This window comes from Papilio polytes, unplaced genomic scaffold (assembly GCF_000836215.1).
Source record: "Papilio polytes unplaced genomic scaffold, Ppol_1.0 DF824493.1, whole genome shotgun sequence".
Taxonomy (NCBI): domain Eukaryota; kingdom Metazoa; phylum Arthropoda; class Insecta; order Lepidoptera; family Papilionidae; genus Papilio; species Papilio polytes.
In genome coordinates, this window is record NW_013524711.1 from 1,094,850 (window position 1) to 1,112,714 (window position 17,865).

The following is a 17,865-nucleotide window of genomic DNA, read 5'->3' on the forward strand; positions in this document are numbered from 1 at the left end:
TAGTTTGAAAGGGGAGAGAGTTCCCTAAGTTTTGATGGCACATATAAACAACACAAATATGTAAGTTATAGGGTAATTTGGAAGATAGTTTCGAATAGATAGATAGTAGATAGTTTCGATAGTTTAGAATGATCGAGTAAGCATTAAAAAACTAAAACAATAAATCCCACGGGAACCGTAACTATTCCAGGGATATAAAGTCGCCTATGTGTTCTTCCACTATGTTCTAAGCATGTGCCAAATTTCATGTAGATCTGTTCAGCTGTTTAGGCTACAAATGCAAACAAACATCCATCCATCCATCGTAACTTTCGCATTTATAATATTTATATGATAAATATATTTTTTATGTATTCCAGGTGAAATAGGAATAATAGATTATGATAAAGTGGACATAACAAATATACATAGACAGATATTGCATGGAGAATGTGACCAGGATAAAAGTAAAGCGGAAAGTGCTGCGGAGACATTGAAAAGGTAAGAAAATATTACGTCCGACTTCAAAAAGAAGATTCAATTCAAAGACATTTAAGAGATACAGAGATGAGACTGAACAAAATTACTTCACCAGTACTTTCTTTGAAAGGTACTACAGTAGAACCTCGATAACTCAAACCTCGGTAACTTAAGAACCTCTATAACTTCAAAAAAATAATATGTTCCCTTCCTATCAGAGACCAAAACCTCTACTACATAGACCCTTGATAACTTAAAACCTCTAACTTATAATATTTTGTGTTTACCTTGGACTTTAACTTATCAATGTTCTACTGTATATCAGTTGTCAAGTTTGTTTTTATAGTGGTAGTGCCCGCTTTAACATCTTAGCACTGCAGGTCTCGCCCCCAATACCACGACCACACAGAAGACAGGCGTCAAATGAAAGCAATTCCGTGTTTAGTCTGATGAGTTTGGTGCGGGTGGCCTAATTTAAGTCCCTTTCTCTTTACCATACTTTTCTTATAAGGAGGGGATGGAAAGGGGAAGTGGATTTGATGGTAAAGGGCATAGGAAGGGGAAATATCCTCTTTATGTGCGTCTCCTCCGTCGGATAAGGGTAGGCAACGCATCTGCAATTGCGGATTCTAAAGGCAGCGGTTGCTTTTCTTTTTGGCGGATTCAGGTGGCCGCTTGCTCGTTTGCCACCACATGATATTAAAAAAAAACATCCATCCAAACTTTAGCATTTATATTGTTTTTTTTTTCAGCATTAACTCGAATATTAAAATAACTCCATACATGGTACAATTGGATTCAACTAATGCTTTGGAAATTATGTCTAAATATGATGTCGTTTTAGATTGTACTGATAATGTGCCAACGAGATATTTATTGAATGACGCTTGTGTGATGACTAAGGTAAGGAGAAATTATAAAAAAAAAAAAAAAAAACCCAACTGGTTAAACGCCATCTATTGGCTGTGGTTTAAAACGAAAATTTTAAAATATTCAAATTTGAAACTTAACTAACGAGCTGTTGCCCGCGACTTCGTCCGCGTGGTATTAGAAAACATACGAACTATCTTACTAATATTATAAAAGCGAAAGTTTAGATGGATGGATGGATGGATGGATGTTTGTTAGACTTTGCACCCCAAACGGCTGAACGGTTCTCGATGAAATTTGGCATAGATGTAGAGGATAGTCTGGAAGAACACATAGGCACTTTTGTTTTTTTTTAATCCCACGCGGACGGAGTCGCGGGCGATAGCTCGTTATATATAAATAACAAAAAGCTACGTATCCCGGGAACCGGACATTTCTCGGGGATGAAGCTTATCTCATGTGTACTCCACACTTTGTTTTATATCTGTGACAAATTTCAATAAGATATGTTGAACCGTTGCAGAATGATCTAGTAAACATTAAAAAACTAAATTAATGAATCCCACAGGAACGGTAACTATTCCCGGGATAAAAAGTATCCTATGTGTTCTTCCAGACTATGCTCTAAACCTGTGCCAAATTTCATGGAGATCCGTTCAACCGTTTTAAGCTACAAACGCTAACAAACATCCATCCATCTAAACTTTCGCATTTATAATATTAGTAAGATTTAGATACTTAAGTTGATTTTTATTATTTTATAGTTACCCTTAATATCGGGGAGTGCATTAAAAATGGAGGGACAATTAACTGTATACGGATATAGAAGTCAAGGAAATATAGAAAAGGTATTTTTTTACTATCTTTTATACCAGATGGGTCTTTTGGTGAAGGGCCAAGTAGATGGTCAGGTGGGTATTTTGGTGACTGGCTAGATGGGACTTTCGATAAGTGTCCAGGTGGGTCTTTTGGTGGGTGGCCATATGGGTTACAAGTTAATTGGCCAAGTAGGTCTTATAGTAAAAAGCCATGTGTGTCTTATGATAGGTGGCCAGGTGGGTCTCTATGTAAGTGGCCAATTGTGTCTTTTGTTTGGGGCCAGCGGTTCTTTTATAAGTAGTCAGCTGGTTCTTTTATAAGTGACCAGGTGAGTCTGTTATAAGTGGCCAGTTGCCTCTTTTATAAGTGGCAGTTGGCTCTTTTATAAGTGGCCAGTTGGCTCTTTTATAAGTGGCCGGTTGGCTGTTTTATAAATGGTCAGGTGGAACTTTTATAAGTTGCCAGGTAGTTATTTTATAAGTGACCTGTGGGCTCTTTTATAAGTGGCCAGTGGGCTCTTTTATAATTGGTCAGGTAGGTTTTTTATAAGTGGCCAGTTGGCTCTTTTATAAGTGGCCAGTTAGCTTTTTTATAAGTGGCCAGTTGGCTCTTTTATAAATGGTCAGGTGGTACTTTTATAAGTTGCCAGGTAGTTATTTTATAAGTGACCTGTGGGCTCTTTTATAAGTGGCCAGTGGGCTCTTTTATAATTGGTCAGGTAGGTTTTTTATAAGTGGCTAGTTGGCTCTTTTATAAGTGGCCAGTTGGCTTTTTTATAATGGCCAGTTGTTTCTTTCATAAGTGGCCAGTTGACTCTTTTATAAGTTGCCAGGTGGATTATTATGTCCAGGAGGTGTACCAGGGCCCCTGTTACCGCTGCGTGTTCCCGCAGCCGCCGCCCGCGGAGACTGTGGGTAGTTGTTCAGCTAATGGGGTGGCAGGACCCATACCCGGCGTTATAGGTGAGTGCCCGACTGGTAGCGTAATGTGGATGGATTAACATGACTGATGATTTCACCCGATTTAAATATTATCAACTGTTGTTTATGGCCCATCTTAACTGATGTGACTGATCATTTTGCCCTTCTTAATTGTAATATTTGATCATTTTGCCCGACTTAACTGATTTGACTGAACATTTTGCACTTCTTAATTGTAATGTCTGATAATTTTGCCATACTTAACTGACATAACTGTTTATTCAACCCAACCTGACTGTAATGTATGATGATTTTTCCCGACTTCACTTTTCAGACTAATAAATTGCCCTCGAGATAATTACTTTGCACGACTTCATAACTTTTGCCCCAATACCAACTGAAGTAGAAAATATATTATCCATTACACAAAAAAATAAATTTGCCCGACTTACTTTTAGTAGGGCAATTTTGCCCGACCGGTTTATTTATTCTTATTTATATTTCTAGGTGCATTACAAGCTTTAGAAGCAATAAAATTGCTTGTTGGACATAAATATGAGAAATTGTTAGTGGAAAGGTTGTTAATATTCGACGGAGATGACGTCACTTTTAGAACAGGTATGATGTTTTTGTAGTCGGGTATTTTATAAACTGACAGATATTGTAGACTTTTAATTATAAAATTACTAACTTAAGTGAATTTAATATTTTGAAATGATACTAAAAATGCAGGGCAGCTTAATTCTGGTTATATACACTAACTGTTGCTCGCGACGTTGTCCGCGATATTAAAAAAATAATAATAAAAAAGCATAGTCTATGTTACAGATAACATAGCTTTTCAAATAATGAAAGATTTTTTTAAATCAGTCTAGTAGTTTTTGAGTTATTTCAATACATACAAAAATACAAATCTTTCTTCTTTATTATATTAGTATAGACTATGGGCCGCAATTATTTTTCGTGTACTTTTTATTAAATAACAGAAATTGCATTTTAAGTACAATATTTTTTTTTTCTTGAAATTTTAAAAAATCTATAATTACGTGCTAAAATCACTTAAATTTTTAGTAAATTAAAAATTGAACTCAAAGTATTAAAACAATAAATATGTTACAAGATTTTTTTAAAAAAATGTATTTTTTCAGTGAAACTTCGTTCACGTAATCTCAGTTGTCCAGTTTGTTCTGAAAACCCTGAAATAACTAAATTAATCGATTACGAAGTATTTTGTAAATCTCAAGCCAAAGAAAAGGTAAGATAATAAATACTTTAAATAAATAACTAATATTTGAAATAAAGGTTTTCGTAATTTTCTTATTGTGAAGGATTTTTTTCAAAAAAAAAAAAAATTGTGAAGGATTTTTTTCGATTTTTTTGTATTTAGTGTTTTTGTGTTAATTCAAAACTGGGAATGTTAACATCGATAGGTAAGTTTTTTTTATATTTTTTTTACTAATTAAATTCTATTTTTAATATAAAAAAAACATTCGCGGTATTGAAAAAAATTAATGGAAAATAGATTTTTTATTGTAATAATTTTAATAAATATTAAAATTAAAACATCCTTTATATAAGTATAATATAAGTAAATTGCGATAGTAAAAAAAATAATTTTTGCCCGTGACTTAACAAAATTAAATAAAAAATTTAACAAGGCAACCTTTTCTAGACTACTCTATATCTATGCAAAATTTAAAAAATTCCATTAAAGCATTATGGACCTAAATAGTAACAAACATCCATACAAATTATTGCATTCATGTAAGATAAACTAAATGAATCAATTAAAAAAATATGTAAAAAATTTCCTTCTAGAAGAAAGAAGAATCTAAATCACGTCAAGAAGAGAAACAGAAACGTATGACAGGTCGAAGTTATTTCGGTTTCCGTATAAAAAATGGAGAAAAGAAGAAATACATACAGGATGTTTTAAAATCAGAAAGAAGAATTGGTAACAGATGTAAATCAGAATTCTGCGCTAAAGGCATATATAGATTCTGTTCTTCTATCCCAGAAGAGACTAGAAGGGAGTTATTCAATTACTTCTGGAACGATCTAGATTGGAAGGGGAAGAAGAATTATGTTCGTTCTTTAATAGATATTGTATCACCTAAAAGAAGAAGGAAAAATGATACGATATCTAGAAAAATAGATACAAAATTATACCATTTGATATATAAAGAGGAAAGATTGTCTGTATGTAGAATTATGTTTTTAAATACATTAGGAATAAAAGAAGCTATGTTAAGAAGTTGGTTGTCAAAAGAAAAAAATAAAAAACCTAAAATACCAATAAAAAGTCTAAATGTAAACAGATATATGGATAATTTACCGAAATATAAATCTAAATGTCAATTTTGTACAAATATAGAATATGTAAATGTAGGTAATGTGAAAAATTTGTACCAATTGTATAATTTTTATGTGAATGATGTGAAAAATAGAGGTCAGTTGCCAGCTTCGAGGAAAACTTTCTCTAATGTTGCAAGTAAAAAAAATATAAGAATTTTTAAACCGAAAAATGACGGTGATGTTTGCGATTTGTTTGGTGATCACAATTTATTGCCATCTATGGAATATAATAAAAATGTCCCAATTTGTATGCCTTGTGAAGTAAATTATTATTATGAATAAAGATTTTTTTTTATTTCTTTTATTAAATCTCTCTTTTAGGGCTTGTCCCACCTCTGGCTGATAAAGGCTCAGATAGCTTATAACTGTCAGATAAGGGAACAAAATCCGATATTTCCATCACATGTTTTACTGTTATCAGACAATTTACAATTTGGTTGGACACTCCCTTATTATTATTAAATCTATTTATCTTATTATTTAATTAGAATCGATTAAAATTAAATCGATATGGACTTCAATGTGAATAATTATCAATTGTGAAAAAATCGATGTTTTTAACCGACTTCCAAAAGGAAGTTCTCAAATCGTCTGTAGTTTTTTTAATAACGTAGGAATTGATATTTTATATTTTTAAAATCCTTTAGAGTGTCAAAAATTTGTACACTGATGTAACGAGAATAGAAAAAAAGAATGAGACGAGAGAAGAACGATATTTTAATAATATACAGCGATTTTGCAGTTTTAATTAAAAAAAAAAACTACTTTAAAATTGCTTTTTTATTAATATTTATTAATAAGTAATTAAATTATTTATATATTTCAGGATGTAGATCTTCAAATTCTGACACCAGAATGTAGAATTTCTGCACAAAAGCTGAAGGAATTACTAGAAAGTTCTGATAAGCGCCATCTGTTGATAGATGTGAGAAACGAAGAAGAGTTTAATATGTGTCGTATAGATGGCGCTGTTAATTATCCTATAGAACAACTCCATGGAACAAAAGTTGAAGAAATAAAGAAAATGGTTCATGAAAATTCACAAGGTTTGTATATTTCAGTAATTATTTGTTTAAAATTTTAATTTCTATTGATTTTCTCTTTAAAAGGGTCTCAATATTAAATATCTAAATAATTTTATTTATTTACAGTAACTTTTATCTGCAGACGTGGCAATGATTCTCAGATAGCAGCTAAAATGGTCCTGGACCACATAAATGAGGACCACAAAGAAAAAATAAAAGATTTGATTGGTGGCCTACACTCATGGTCTGAAAATATTGACCACGAGTTCCCTGTGTATTGAAAATAAAGTATTTTTTAGATGATTTCGTTTTATTCTATTGAATTATCTGGAAGTTCGCATTGTTTCAAATAAATAAAATACTTTGGTGAAATTAGGGAAAAGGGCATGTTAAATCTAATAATAACGGAAAGCTGCCTAATAGATGATTTAAGTAAATTTTTTTAAGCCTTTTTGGAACTTTTTGCAAAAGCAAATGCCGTAGTGCGGTAATCATTGCATAGATGGCGTTGACACACTAAAATAATAAAAAAACCTTTGAAATATAGACAATAGATGGCGATAATATCGAATAAGCTTGCAAAGGTTTGAAAGAAAAGGGTTTTTTCATTTTACAGTTCATAAAAATCATTTTAATTACTCTAATATAATAAATTGTATTAATAATCCGCCGCCGTGTTCGCGAGATAGTCTCGTCTGCCGATATTTGATGCTTGCTTGTTCTGTACCGCCTCCAGTTTGGGACATTCTGGAATTAAATAAAATATATATTAGTTTAAAAAAATTAGCAAATAGTTGTATTCTAAGACATCCCGCATAAGAAAACTTCACTTTTCTCATCTATCCTAGTTAAGTAGTTTTCAATTGTCAAAATTAAATTCTGAAATGCTCAAAAAAGTAAGTATTCTATGTGTTGAGTTCAGACTATCCTCTATATACATGACTAGCAACAGCTCTCTGCTTTGCCGCCGTGAAAAAAATACAAGATACAGCCTATATTACTGATAGATAAATTAAATTTCTAATGGTGAAATAGGGTTAGTAGTTTTTGTATGAATGAAATACGTACAAAAATTCAAAATCTTTCCTTTTTATAATATTAACTAGCTTTCGCCCGCGACTCCGTCCGCATGGAATTATAGAAAAACAAAAATGAGTAGTCTATGTGTTCTTCCAGACTATCCTCTACATCTATACCAAATTTCATCGAAATCCGTTCAGCAGTTTAGGCTACAAACTCTAACAAACATCCATCCATCTAATTAGTATGATAGCGAAGGATGCAAACTAACAGACATGCAAACTTTCGCATTAATATTAGTAATACCAGTGATCCTGTGTCCGAGACCGCCGCAGTAGGAGCAGCCTTGTCCATCCGGCGCGGGCACGTCCGGCTCCCCGATCATGTCCAGCAGGAATGATGGCACCTGTAACAAATATATTTATAAGAAACTTGCTAACAAACTAGCTATTAAAATTACACAGCCGCTAACAAATCTAGAACAAGTGTTTGGTGGCTATAGAAGTTACGAAGCTCTGATAATTTTAGAACGTTTCATTGCTATCAGAATTCTACAGGCGGTAATACTAACAAAGTAGAATAATTGCTAATAAAATTACGCAGGTGCTGAAAATTCTTGTGTTTCATTGCTATTAAAGTTACACAGGCGCCGATAATTCTAAAGGCTTTACTGCTATTAAAATTCTGCAGGAGGTATGACTAACAAAGTATTGAAGAAAAATACTATTAAAATTACACAGGTGCTAACAAATCTAGAACATTTCATTGCTATTAAAATTCTACAGGCTTTAGTACCAACAAATATTATTAATATAATTGCTATTCAAATTTCACAGACGCTTCTCTTCTGTTCTATTACCTTCTGCCCCGCTTCCCGCAGCAGATGCACCAGGTCCCGCAGCACGCTGTCGTCAGCGGCGCGGCCCAGCAGCGTGGTGGCGACGCCCTCGCCGCCCGCGCGCCCCGTGCGCCCGATGCGGTGCACGTAGTTCTCTATGTCCTCCGGCATGTCGTAGTTTATCACGTGCTGGATGTTTGCGAAGTCCAGACCTGGGTAAGTTCAATTGCATATTCATAATTTCGCCCGCGACATTGTCCACGTGGAATTAAAAATAATGAAAAATCATAGCCTATGTTACCCAGTGATAACGTAGCTTTTTAATGATGCATGAATTGAAATCCACCCAGTAGTTTTTGAGTTATTTCAATACATACAAAAATACAAATCATTCTTCTTTATAACATCGGAACGATAGATAAATTGACTTTTTTATTAATTGCACTTAACATACACAAAGGATCTCCCTAAAGATGACATACCTTTACTGGCAACATCGGTGGCTACCAGTACATCCTTCTCTCCTCTCCTGAAGGCCTCTACCGCGCGGGACCTCTCCTCCTGGTCCTTGCCGCCGTGGATAGCCACCGCCTCCACTCCTGCATAGTAACATACTAGTTGATGCCCGCGACTTCTTAGGGTTTCAATATAAAAAAGCCTATAAAATTCCATCAGCTACCTTACAATTAAGGGACCATATCGCCACCCACTAAGCTCTCATATAAACCCACTGTAAATTCCTACATGGCCACTATCACTCCTACATGTCCATCTTGCATACTTCTATATGGCCACCAACTACGCTCCCATTAGACCACCCTGAATACTTATACATGGCCACCAAAAAATCTACCACATGGCCGTTTTGTATATTTCTATACGGCCACCCATTATCCTCCCACATGGCAGTATTGCTTACTTCTATATGTCCGTAAAATTCTTTCACCTTGCATATTCTATATGGCCAACAACTTTTCTCCCATATGGCCACCATCTTGATAACCCTCCACACTCTTACATGGCCACCCTCATTCCTACATGGCCACCCTCACTCCCACATGGCCATCCTCACTCCTACATAACCACCCTCAATCAAACATGGCCACCCTCCACCACTCAGATCGAGGATACTCACCTTTGAGCAACAAATACTCATGTATAGCGTCAACGTCCTGCTTCCTCTCCGCGAAGACCAGCACCGGCGGCGGCGTCTTCTGCAGGCACTGCAGCAGGTGCACTGTCCTCGCCTCCGCCTTCACTGGCTCCAGCTCCTGGCGCACGTTGAGCGACGCCGCGCCAGCGCGCCCCACGTTCACCGTCACTGGCTTCACCAGCGCTGATCTGGTCATATTAATGTTATATGAACACTCGGAATGTCGGACTGTTTGAGTTTCTTAATTAAAGAAATTCATTAAATTTAAAGCAGTTTATTGATTTACTAGCTATCGCCGGCGACTTCGTCTGTGGGAATTAAAATGGTTAAGGGCCCACCTCTGGCTGATAGAGGTTCAGATAGCTTAAAAATGACGTCACTGTCAGATAAGAAAACAAAATCTTATTATCAGACCTTTAATAAACAATTTACAATTTGGTGGGACAGGCCCTAAGTATACTATATTTTCTTCCATACTATCCTCTAAATCTATGACTTTCATCAAGATCCGGTCAGCAGTTGAGGGTACAAACTAAAAAACATACATTTAAACATTATAGATTTATTATAAATGCAAAAGTTTAGATGGATGGATATTTTAGTGTAGCATAAACTGCAGAACGGATTTCAATGGAATTAGTCACATATGTACAGGGACAGTCTGGAAGAACACATAGTATACTTACGGCCTGTCCCAACACTGGCTGATAGAGGCTCAGATAGGTTAAAAATTATGCCTACTGTTGTTTTTTAAATTCCAAGCGAAGAGAGTCGCGGGCTAAACCTAGTATATTAGTAATATTCCCACATTTCCTTACCTAGCGAAGTTCTGTATTTTCCTCGGCATAGTGGCACTGAAGAGTAGAGTTTGCCGCTGACCAGCGAAATACGAGAATATAGTTCTAACATCCTCTTCAAAGCCCATATCTATCATCCTATCTGCTTCATCCATACAGAGGTAGCGGCACACGTTGAGACGCACCTAGAAATATACATGCCAGTAGGACACTAGCATGCCACTAGCACACCAGTAGTAAGATATTTGATTTAGTGACATTTACGTGCAAGTTGAGGGAAGGGGGCCGTGACACTGGCGTCTTATAAGACCTTATTGATTTTTTACTGGCTTGTGTGAACGTTAACTGGAATACCAGTATCTGACAAGCTAGAACCTAGCACAAAATTTGATATGTGCTAGCTGAGAGAAAGGTAAAGGGTGGCACTTGACACTGGCATGTCTTATATGATGTTATGGATATTTTACTGGCATGTGGGAACACAAACTTACATACCGTTACTGACAAACCAGTAGCTAGCACGGTATTATATTTAATGACAGCTACGAGCAAGTTAAGGGAGACGTTGAGGGGAATATTGACACGTCTTACACGACCTGATTGACATTTACTGGCTTAAGAGAACGTGAAATTGTATGCCAGTACATGACAGGCCAGTAAATAGCACGATTTTGATTTATTGATATATACATGCAAGGTAATGGAGGAAAAGGGAGATGTTGACATTGATATTTTAATTGGTCTCATTGATATTTACTGGTTTGAAAGTAACCCAGCATGCCAGTATCTTACATAGCATTTGATATTGTGAGTTATTTGCAAGTTGAGGAAGGAAATCTGACATTGACAACATTTTACACTATTTAATTAACATTTCCTAGCATATGTAGCTTGTAAATATTTTAAAACTCACCATTTTCTTATCCAGCATGTCCATCAGCCGGCCAGGAGTGGCCACCATTATGTGGACACCTCTTTGGACAACATCCATACATTCAGACACCGCCACCCCTAAATGTATACACATATACTAGCTGTTAACTGCCTTCGTCCATGTGGTAAAAAAAAATAAAAAAAAACATAGCCTATGTTACCCAGTTTTGTAGCTTTATAATGGTGAAAGAATTTATAAAAACAATCCAGTAGTTTTTGAGTTATTTCAATATAAAAAAAATACAAATCTTTCCTTTCTATAATACCAGCTGCTGCTTGCGACTTGGCTCGAGTGGAAATAAAAAGTAATAAAAAATATAGCCTAACATAGGCACAGATAAATTATTTATTGGTGAATCGAACACATACAAAAATCCAAAAATAAAAATCTCTTTATAATATTAATGACTAGCTGTTGCTCGCGACGTTGCCCGCGTTGAATTTAAAAAAAAATTATAGCCTATGTTACTCACAGATAAATTACCTTTTTAATGGTGAAGGAATTTTTAAAATCGGCTCAGTACCTCGATAAGTTAAAGTCCAAAGGAAACACAAAATACTTTAAGTTATAGAAGTTTTAAGTTATCAAGGGCCTATGTTATAGAGGTTTTGGGCTCTGATGTGAAGGGAACATATTATTTTTTAAAGTTATAGAGGTTTTTAAGTTACTGAGGTTTGAGTTATCGAGTACTACTGTACATACAACAATACAAATCTTTCCTCTTTATAATATTATTATAGATATAAATTAGTCTAACTGCTTACCCCCGATCGCCAAACAGCTTCGTATTTCAGGGTTACCAGACAACTTGATATGTCTTACAAAGTGCTGGATGATGTCAAATGTTTGTTTAGCAAGTTCTCGTGAAGGACAAATAATTAAACCATAAGGTCCTTCGTTTCTGGAAATACAATTTACCTATACTAAGGCTAACTGTAGGAATTTATTAAAAAACTTAATAGCCTATGTGTTCTAGACTGTCCTGTACATTTACGCTAAATTTCATTGATATATTGATTTAGTAGGGTGTATCGGGACTTATTAAGGTAACGCGCTCTATCCTTCGGCCGCGTCTTCACTTAGCTTAGGTGGAGTCGTGGTCAAGCGGTGTTTTATTTATGTTTAAAAAAATCTGTTCAGCAGTTTAGGCTATAAACTCTAAAAAACATTCATCTAAACTTTCGCATTTATAATATTAGAAGCTTTGGCTCACGGCACCTTTCACGTGGAATTGAAAAAAAAGTTGTCTGTGTTCTTTTAGATTCTCTTTTACATCTATGACAAATTTTAATGATATCTGTTCAGCAGTTTAGGATACAATATCATCCAACAATCAACATCCATCTAAACTTTCGCATTTATAATATTACAAGCTTTGGCTCACAGCACCTATAGCGTGGTATTTAAAAAAAAACTAAGTAGGCTATCTGTACTTCCTGACTATCCTATATGTCTATGCCAAATTTCATTGAGATCAGTTCAGGGGTCTAGGCTACTAACATCCATCTAAACTTTCACATTAATAATATTACTAGCTTTTGCCCGCGACTGTCTGCATGATATTAAAAAAAAAACGAAGTTTTCTATGTGTTCTTCCAGACTATCCTCTACATCTATACCAAATTTCATCGAAATCCGTTTAGCTGTTTAGGCTACAAACTCTAACAAACATCCATCCATCTAAACTTCGCATTTATAATATTAATATGACTAAGAATAAACTAATGTTATTAATATTAAATTACAAGCTGTTCCCTGCAACTTCATAGGCATAGAATTTTGAAAATTTTATTTTATTGTATACATGTGTCAAATCATCAATTGCAAATGTCCGATGACAAACTATGGCAACCTTGCTTCCTTGATGTTGGCAGCAACTTATGGTCTCTTTCTCACATTACGGTTTTTATCCAAAATATTTACCCCCTAAGTTTAATGGCGTGAAAATTGTAGCCTAAAGCGTGACGTAAGTGTAGGGCTTTTTATTAAAAAAAAAGAACTATTCAAAAATATGCTGTAATTGCTGACATGTTAGGCAACAAAGAAATGTGTTTAGATAAAGATAAGTGTGGTAGATAGAGGTGGTTATTCAGTGGTAGAGCCCGCTTTAACATCTTCGCACGAATGGGCCGGCTCGCCCGGTGTAATACCACGACTACATAGAAAACAGGCGTGAAGTGGAAGCAATTCCGCGTTTCGTCTGATGACTGTGGTGCCGGAGGCCTAATTTTAGTCCCTTTTCCTTTCCGCCCTTTCCTTAAGGGGAAAGGATAGGAGGGAAAAGTGGATTTGACGGTGGAGGAGACGCATAGGAAGGGGAAATGTCCGCTTTATATGCGTCTCCTCCTTCGTCAATTAGGGTAGGCAACGCATCTGCAATTGCAGATGTCTATGGTAAGCGGTCGCTTTCCATTTCGGTGGATTCAGGTGGCTGCTTGCTAGTTTGCCACCTCGTATTATAAAAAAAAAGTATAGATACATACCTTATAAATGGCATTTTTATCTCTTGTTCTAAACAGAACATTATAATAGGCAATATGAATACTAAAGTCTTTCCGGAGCCAGTGAAAGCTATTCCTATCATGTCTCTACCGCTGAGCACTGCGGGGATACCTTGCACTTGGATAGGTGTGGGCTTTTTAATACCCTTCTCTTCTAGACCTCTTAAGATACCTAGAAAGAATTAATGTTCAGTATAGCAAGGATGGCGGCCGACTTGAAGGCTATCGGGCTGTCATGGTCCGAGATACAACGCGAGTAAGACAGAGCGAGCTGGCGGCGTACTGAGGACGCCCTCTGCCCCACTTTGAGGACATAGGAATAGAAGAGAGAGAGATAGCAAGAATGTAGCTAGAGTCGAAATAGAGGTATGGTAGCAATGTTTTTTATATGTGTTGTGGGACAAAAGAAATGTAAATGACTAGCTTTCGCCCGCGTATTCGTCCGCGTGGGATTTAAAAAATAAAAGTGAGTATCCTATGTGTTCTTCCTGCCTATCTTGTACATCTATGTCAAATTTCATCAAGATCTGTTCAGCCTTTAGACTTGAAGCTCTAACAAACATCCATCCATCTAAACTTTCGCATTTATAATATTAGTAAGTGTGAACAAAATCTTTGTATTGGTTACTCTAAAAAGTACTATATTAATTGTCAAATTTCACTATATATATATATACTAAGCTCCACCTTTTGTTATAAAACATTTTTAAATTACTAGCTTTCGCCCGCGACTCCGACCGCATGGTATTGAAATAACAAAAGTAAGTTGCCTATGTGTTCTTCCAGACTATACTCTACATCTATGCCAACTTTCATTGAAATCCATTCTGCAGTTTAGGCTACGAACTCTAACAAACATCCAACCATCTAAACTTTCACATTTCCACATTGCTTATGGCTGAGATGCGTATGTTAAGATAGATGTGTGGTGTGACAAGAATGGATAAAGTTAAGAATGTGTACATTAGAGGTAGTTTGAAAGTAGCGCCAGTGGTGGAGAAATTGAGAAGCAAAAGGTTAGAGTGGTGTGGACTTGTTTTGCGATAAGACGATGGGGACATAAACCAGAAAGTGTTAAGAATTAATGTGGATGGCTAAAAAGGAAGAGAAAGACTGAAGAAAATATGGATGGATTGTGTGAAAGAGGATATGCTTAAGAAAGGAGTGGATTCAGATATGGCTGATAGAGATGTATAGAGCAGCACATACTGAGCAGACCCTCCGTAAGGGCAAGTGGATGATGACATTAACCTCCACCATTTGTTATAAAACATTTAAATATTATTTAATGACACCTAATAACTAGCTGTTAACTATATCCACATAAAATTATGAAAATTTTATTGTTTACATGTGTCAAATTATCAATTGCAAATGTCAAAATGACATGACATGATGACAAACCATGGCAACCTTGTTTCCTTAATGTTGGCAGCTTGTAGTCTATGATCCCTTTCCCAGATGGTTTTTCCAATTCATTTGTCCCTCAAGTTTAATAGTGTAAAAAAATATAGCCTAAAGCATGTCATAAGTGTAGGGCTTTTTTTTTAACGAGTTATTAAAAAATATGCTATGATTGTTGACATCCTATGCCACTAAGTAGTGAGTTTTTACGCTTTATAATATTAGTATAGAGTATAGATATAAATACAATGGGGATGTTTCCTAATTTTTGGAATTGCTTTTATTATGTAGATAAACCGTATCTGAATATGAAAAAAAAAATAACAAAATCATATACGCAACATTTCATTACAAAAACACTTAACTAAAAAGAACTTCTCCAAAGACCGCGAAAACGCCTCATGACGTCACTTTCTTGCTTACAAACCTCGCGTCGTGGTCTGTCAAATTTGAATATTAGCTACTCAAATAACTTTTACTATTTTTTTCGTCATATTGATCGAAAATTTGCTCGTAAAATATGTCGTAAATATAAAAACACTTAATAATGGAGTCCTCATAATATAACACACGAAAACTCAATTCTTATAATCATTTAAAAAAATATATAACTACAAAATGCACTGACATTTACTGAAGTTGGTCACACTGCCATGTTATATGCGAGAAAGTGACGTCATTGGTGTTTGAGATCGAGTAATGGAGGGTAAAAAATATTGCAACGTTTTTAATTTATATTTAATTTGAGACAAACATTCAAGGTCTCTAAATGTTATTATAGGTTATAAAATGCTGTCTTTAAAATATTAAACATAACTTTATTTGGATTTGTAACATTAGGAAACATCCCCATTATATTGACATGAGTTTTTAAGAATCTATCAATATATAGAATAGATTACCTTTAGGGAATTTCATATGCTGGAATGTCCTAATAGGTGGGGGTACATCATCCCCTTCTACCAATATCCTAAGTTGCTGTCTGATAAGATCATTCTTTTCCAGAGGTCTTTCTAACACAGACCGAGGTGGTCTCCATGATGTCTTAATTGGATCCTCGTATTGTATACCTGGAAAATTGAAGGAATAGTTTTTTTAAGTCCTAATTAAAACTTACTCATTATTTTATTGGCTTTCACACTTGATCTCATTTGCATGGGATAAAAAAACAAAAATAAGAATCCTATGAGTTTTACCAGATTATCCTCTATGTCTTTGTCAAATTTCATAGAGATATGTTTAGCAGTTTAGACTCTAACAAACATCCATCTATCTAAACTTTTGCATTTTGCATTGGTAAGAGGCAAGATTATAAGTTGGCAAACAAGCAAGAGGCTAGAATTTGGTTAAATACCAAAGCTCATAGACATCCATAAATGCACATTTTATACCTTTAATTAACTGAGGAGGGGACCAACAAAAAATATTTCCCTTTCCAGTGTCCCATGATTTGTAAATTTGTAAAAGAGTGTAATCATAATTAATTTTAATTTAACATTACCTTTAGCAAGCTCAGCAACACCCATCAAAGCTTTGCTCTGAGCAACACTTTCTAGTATATGCTGTTCTTCCCGTGCTTGTCGTTCAGCAGCAGAAAGTGCTCTAGCCTCCGCTAACCGCTTTAACTCGCTATGCTGGTCCAGTAGTGACACATTGTATCTACGACCCCATTCCTCTTGAGATGCTGGAATGTATGGCCCGATTAAATTCATTTTTTTAGTCTCTTAAATAAAGTGTTTTAGTATTACCCTTATTTTAACCACAAATAATTACCTTCGTCGTCCAAATCATTATCACTAGAACTCTTAGTTTCCGCCGCCGCCTCTGCAGCTACCTGCCCAAGTCTACCAAGCTTTAGCAACTTCTGTTTTTTACGTTCTTTTACCGGAACATAAGGTACATAATTATCAATCTCTTCCTCAGATTCTGAGGATTTCTCTTCACGCCTGTAACGTTTTATAGGCGGAGCAACGTCCGCTTTTTCTTCTGACATGTTAATTGATTTAATTATCAGTTAATTTTCATGTTTTATTTACTTACAATCAAATAAATACAAAACGTAAAATTATTACTTAGTTTGACAATGACATTGACAGTCACGACAAACAAAGATGAATACAGAATATAAAGCCAAAATAACATGCCCTTTTGAAACTTTTTATTGGTTTCTATCATTTGATTTCTTTCTATAACTTTGCATGCGATGCATTTTCATAAAATACGGATTGTTTTAAGTTTTATTTATACAGCGAAACATGATCTTGTTAAAGGTAAGGCTTTATTTATATTGGAAATAGATATAATAGGTTAGGACAAAATCTAAGGACTTATATGGACTGTTGTATTTCCCCAAGGGTGAGTTTAATTGTTTTTTGTTCTTGTGCTTATCATTGAGATTTGATATATAATTTAGGTCTTTACCTACTTTTAATTGAAGAGTTATAAAAGGTAATTAAACAGGTCAATAACCTACGAAACTATGGGTAAATGATTAATTAAGTAATCAGCCAATGGGGATGTTTCCTAATTTTTGGAATTGCTTTTATTATGTAGATAAACCGTATCTAAACATGAAAAAAAAATATAATAAAACCATATACGCAACATTTCATTACAAAAACACTTAACTAAAAACAACTTCTCCAAAGACCGCGAAAACGCCTCATGACGTCACTTTCTTGCTTACAAACCTCGCGTCGCGGTCTGTCAAAGTCAAATTTCTACTTCTTCTTCTTTTAATGTTTAGTGGACCCCATCGTTATTTCGATGA

At 35.1% G+C, this 17,865-nt stretch overlaps 2 protein-coding genes across 3 annotated transcripts in view; one reads left to right on the plus strand and one right to left on the minus strand.

Moving 5' to 3' along the window:
* Window positions 1-6,751, plus strand: part of LOC106104742 (adenylyltransferase and sulfurtransferase MOCS3) — a 10,737-nt gene extending 3,986 nt beyond the window's left edge. Inside the window, exons 4-11 of one of the 2 annotated variants that reach the window (XM_013284997.1) lie at window positions 360-480; window positions 1,212-1,362; window positions 2,094-2,177; window positions 2,999-3,110; window positions 3,576-3,686; window positions 4,217-4,323; window positions 6,250-6,469; window positions 6,575-6,751. In XM_013284997.1, the coding sequence (XP_013140451.1) occupies window positions 360-480; window positions 1,212-1,362; window positions 2,094-2,177; window positions 2,999-3,110; window positions 3,576-3,686; window positions 4,217-4,323; window positions 6,250-6,469; window positions 6,575-6,729 (1,061 nt within the window). In that variant the 3' untranslated portion in view covers window positions 6,730-6,751. Of the gene's footprint in view, window positions 1-359; window positions 481-1,211; window positions 1,363-2,093; window positions 2,178-2,998; window positions 3,111-3,575; window positions 3,687-4,216; window positions 4,324-4,886; window positions 5,733-6,249; window positions 6,470-6,574 lie in introns of those variants that run through there. The other variant, XM_013284910.1, reaches the window with a different exon arrangement.
* Window positions 6,752-7,054: 303 nt separating this feature from the next.
* On the minus strand, window positions 7,055-17,088 carry LOC106104383 (ATP-dependent RNA helicase abstrakt). The gene is made up of 12 exons (XM_013284463.1): window positions 16,869-17,088; window positions 16,597-16,779; window positions 15,998-16,165; window positions 13,674-13,863; window positions 11,955-12,091; window positions 11,170-11,267; window positions 10,278-10,441; window positions 9,442-9,647; window positions 8,789-8,905; window positions 8,328-8,518; window positions 7,775-7,874; window positions 7,055-7,195 (listed from the first exon to the last, which is right to left on the minus strand). The coding sequence occupies exons 1-12, from the start codon at window positions 17,086-17,088 to the stop codon at window positions 7,107-7,109; spliced, it is 1,863 nt and encodes a 620-aa protein (XP_013139917.1). The 3' UTR covers window positions 7,055-7,106.
* Window positions 17,089-17,865: the final 777 nt, after the last annotated feature.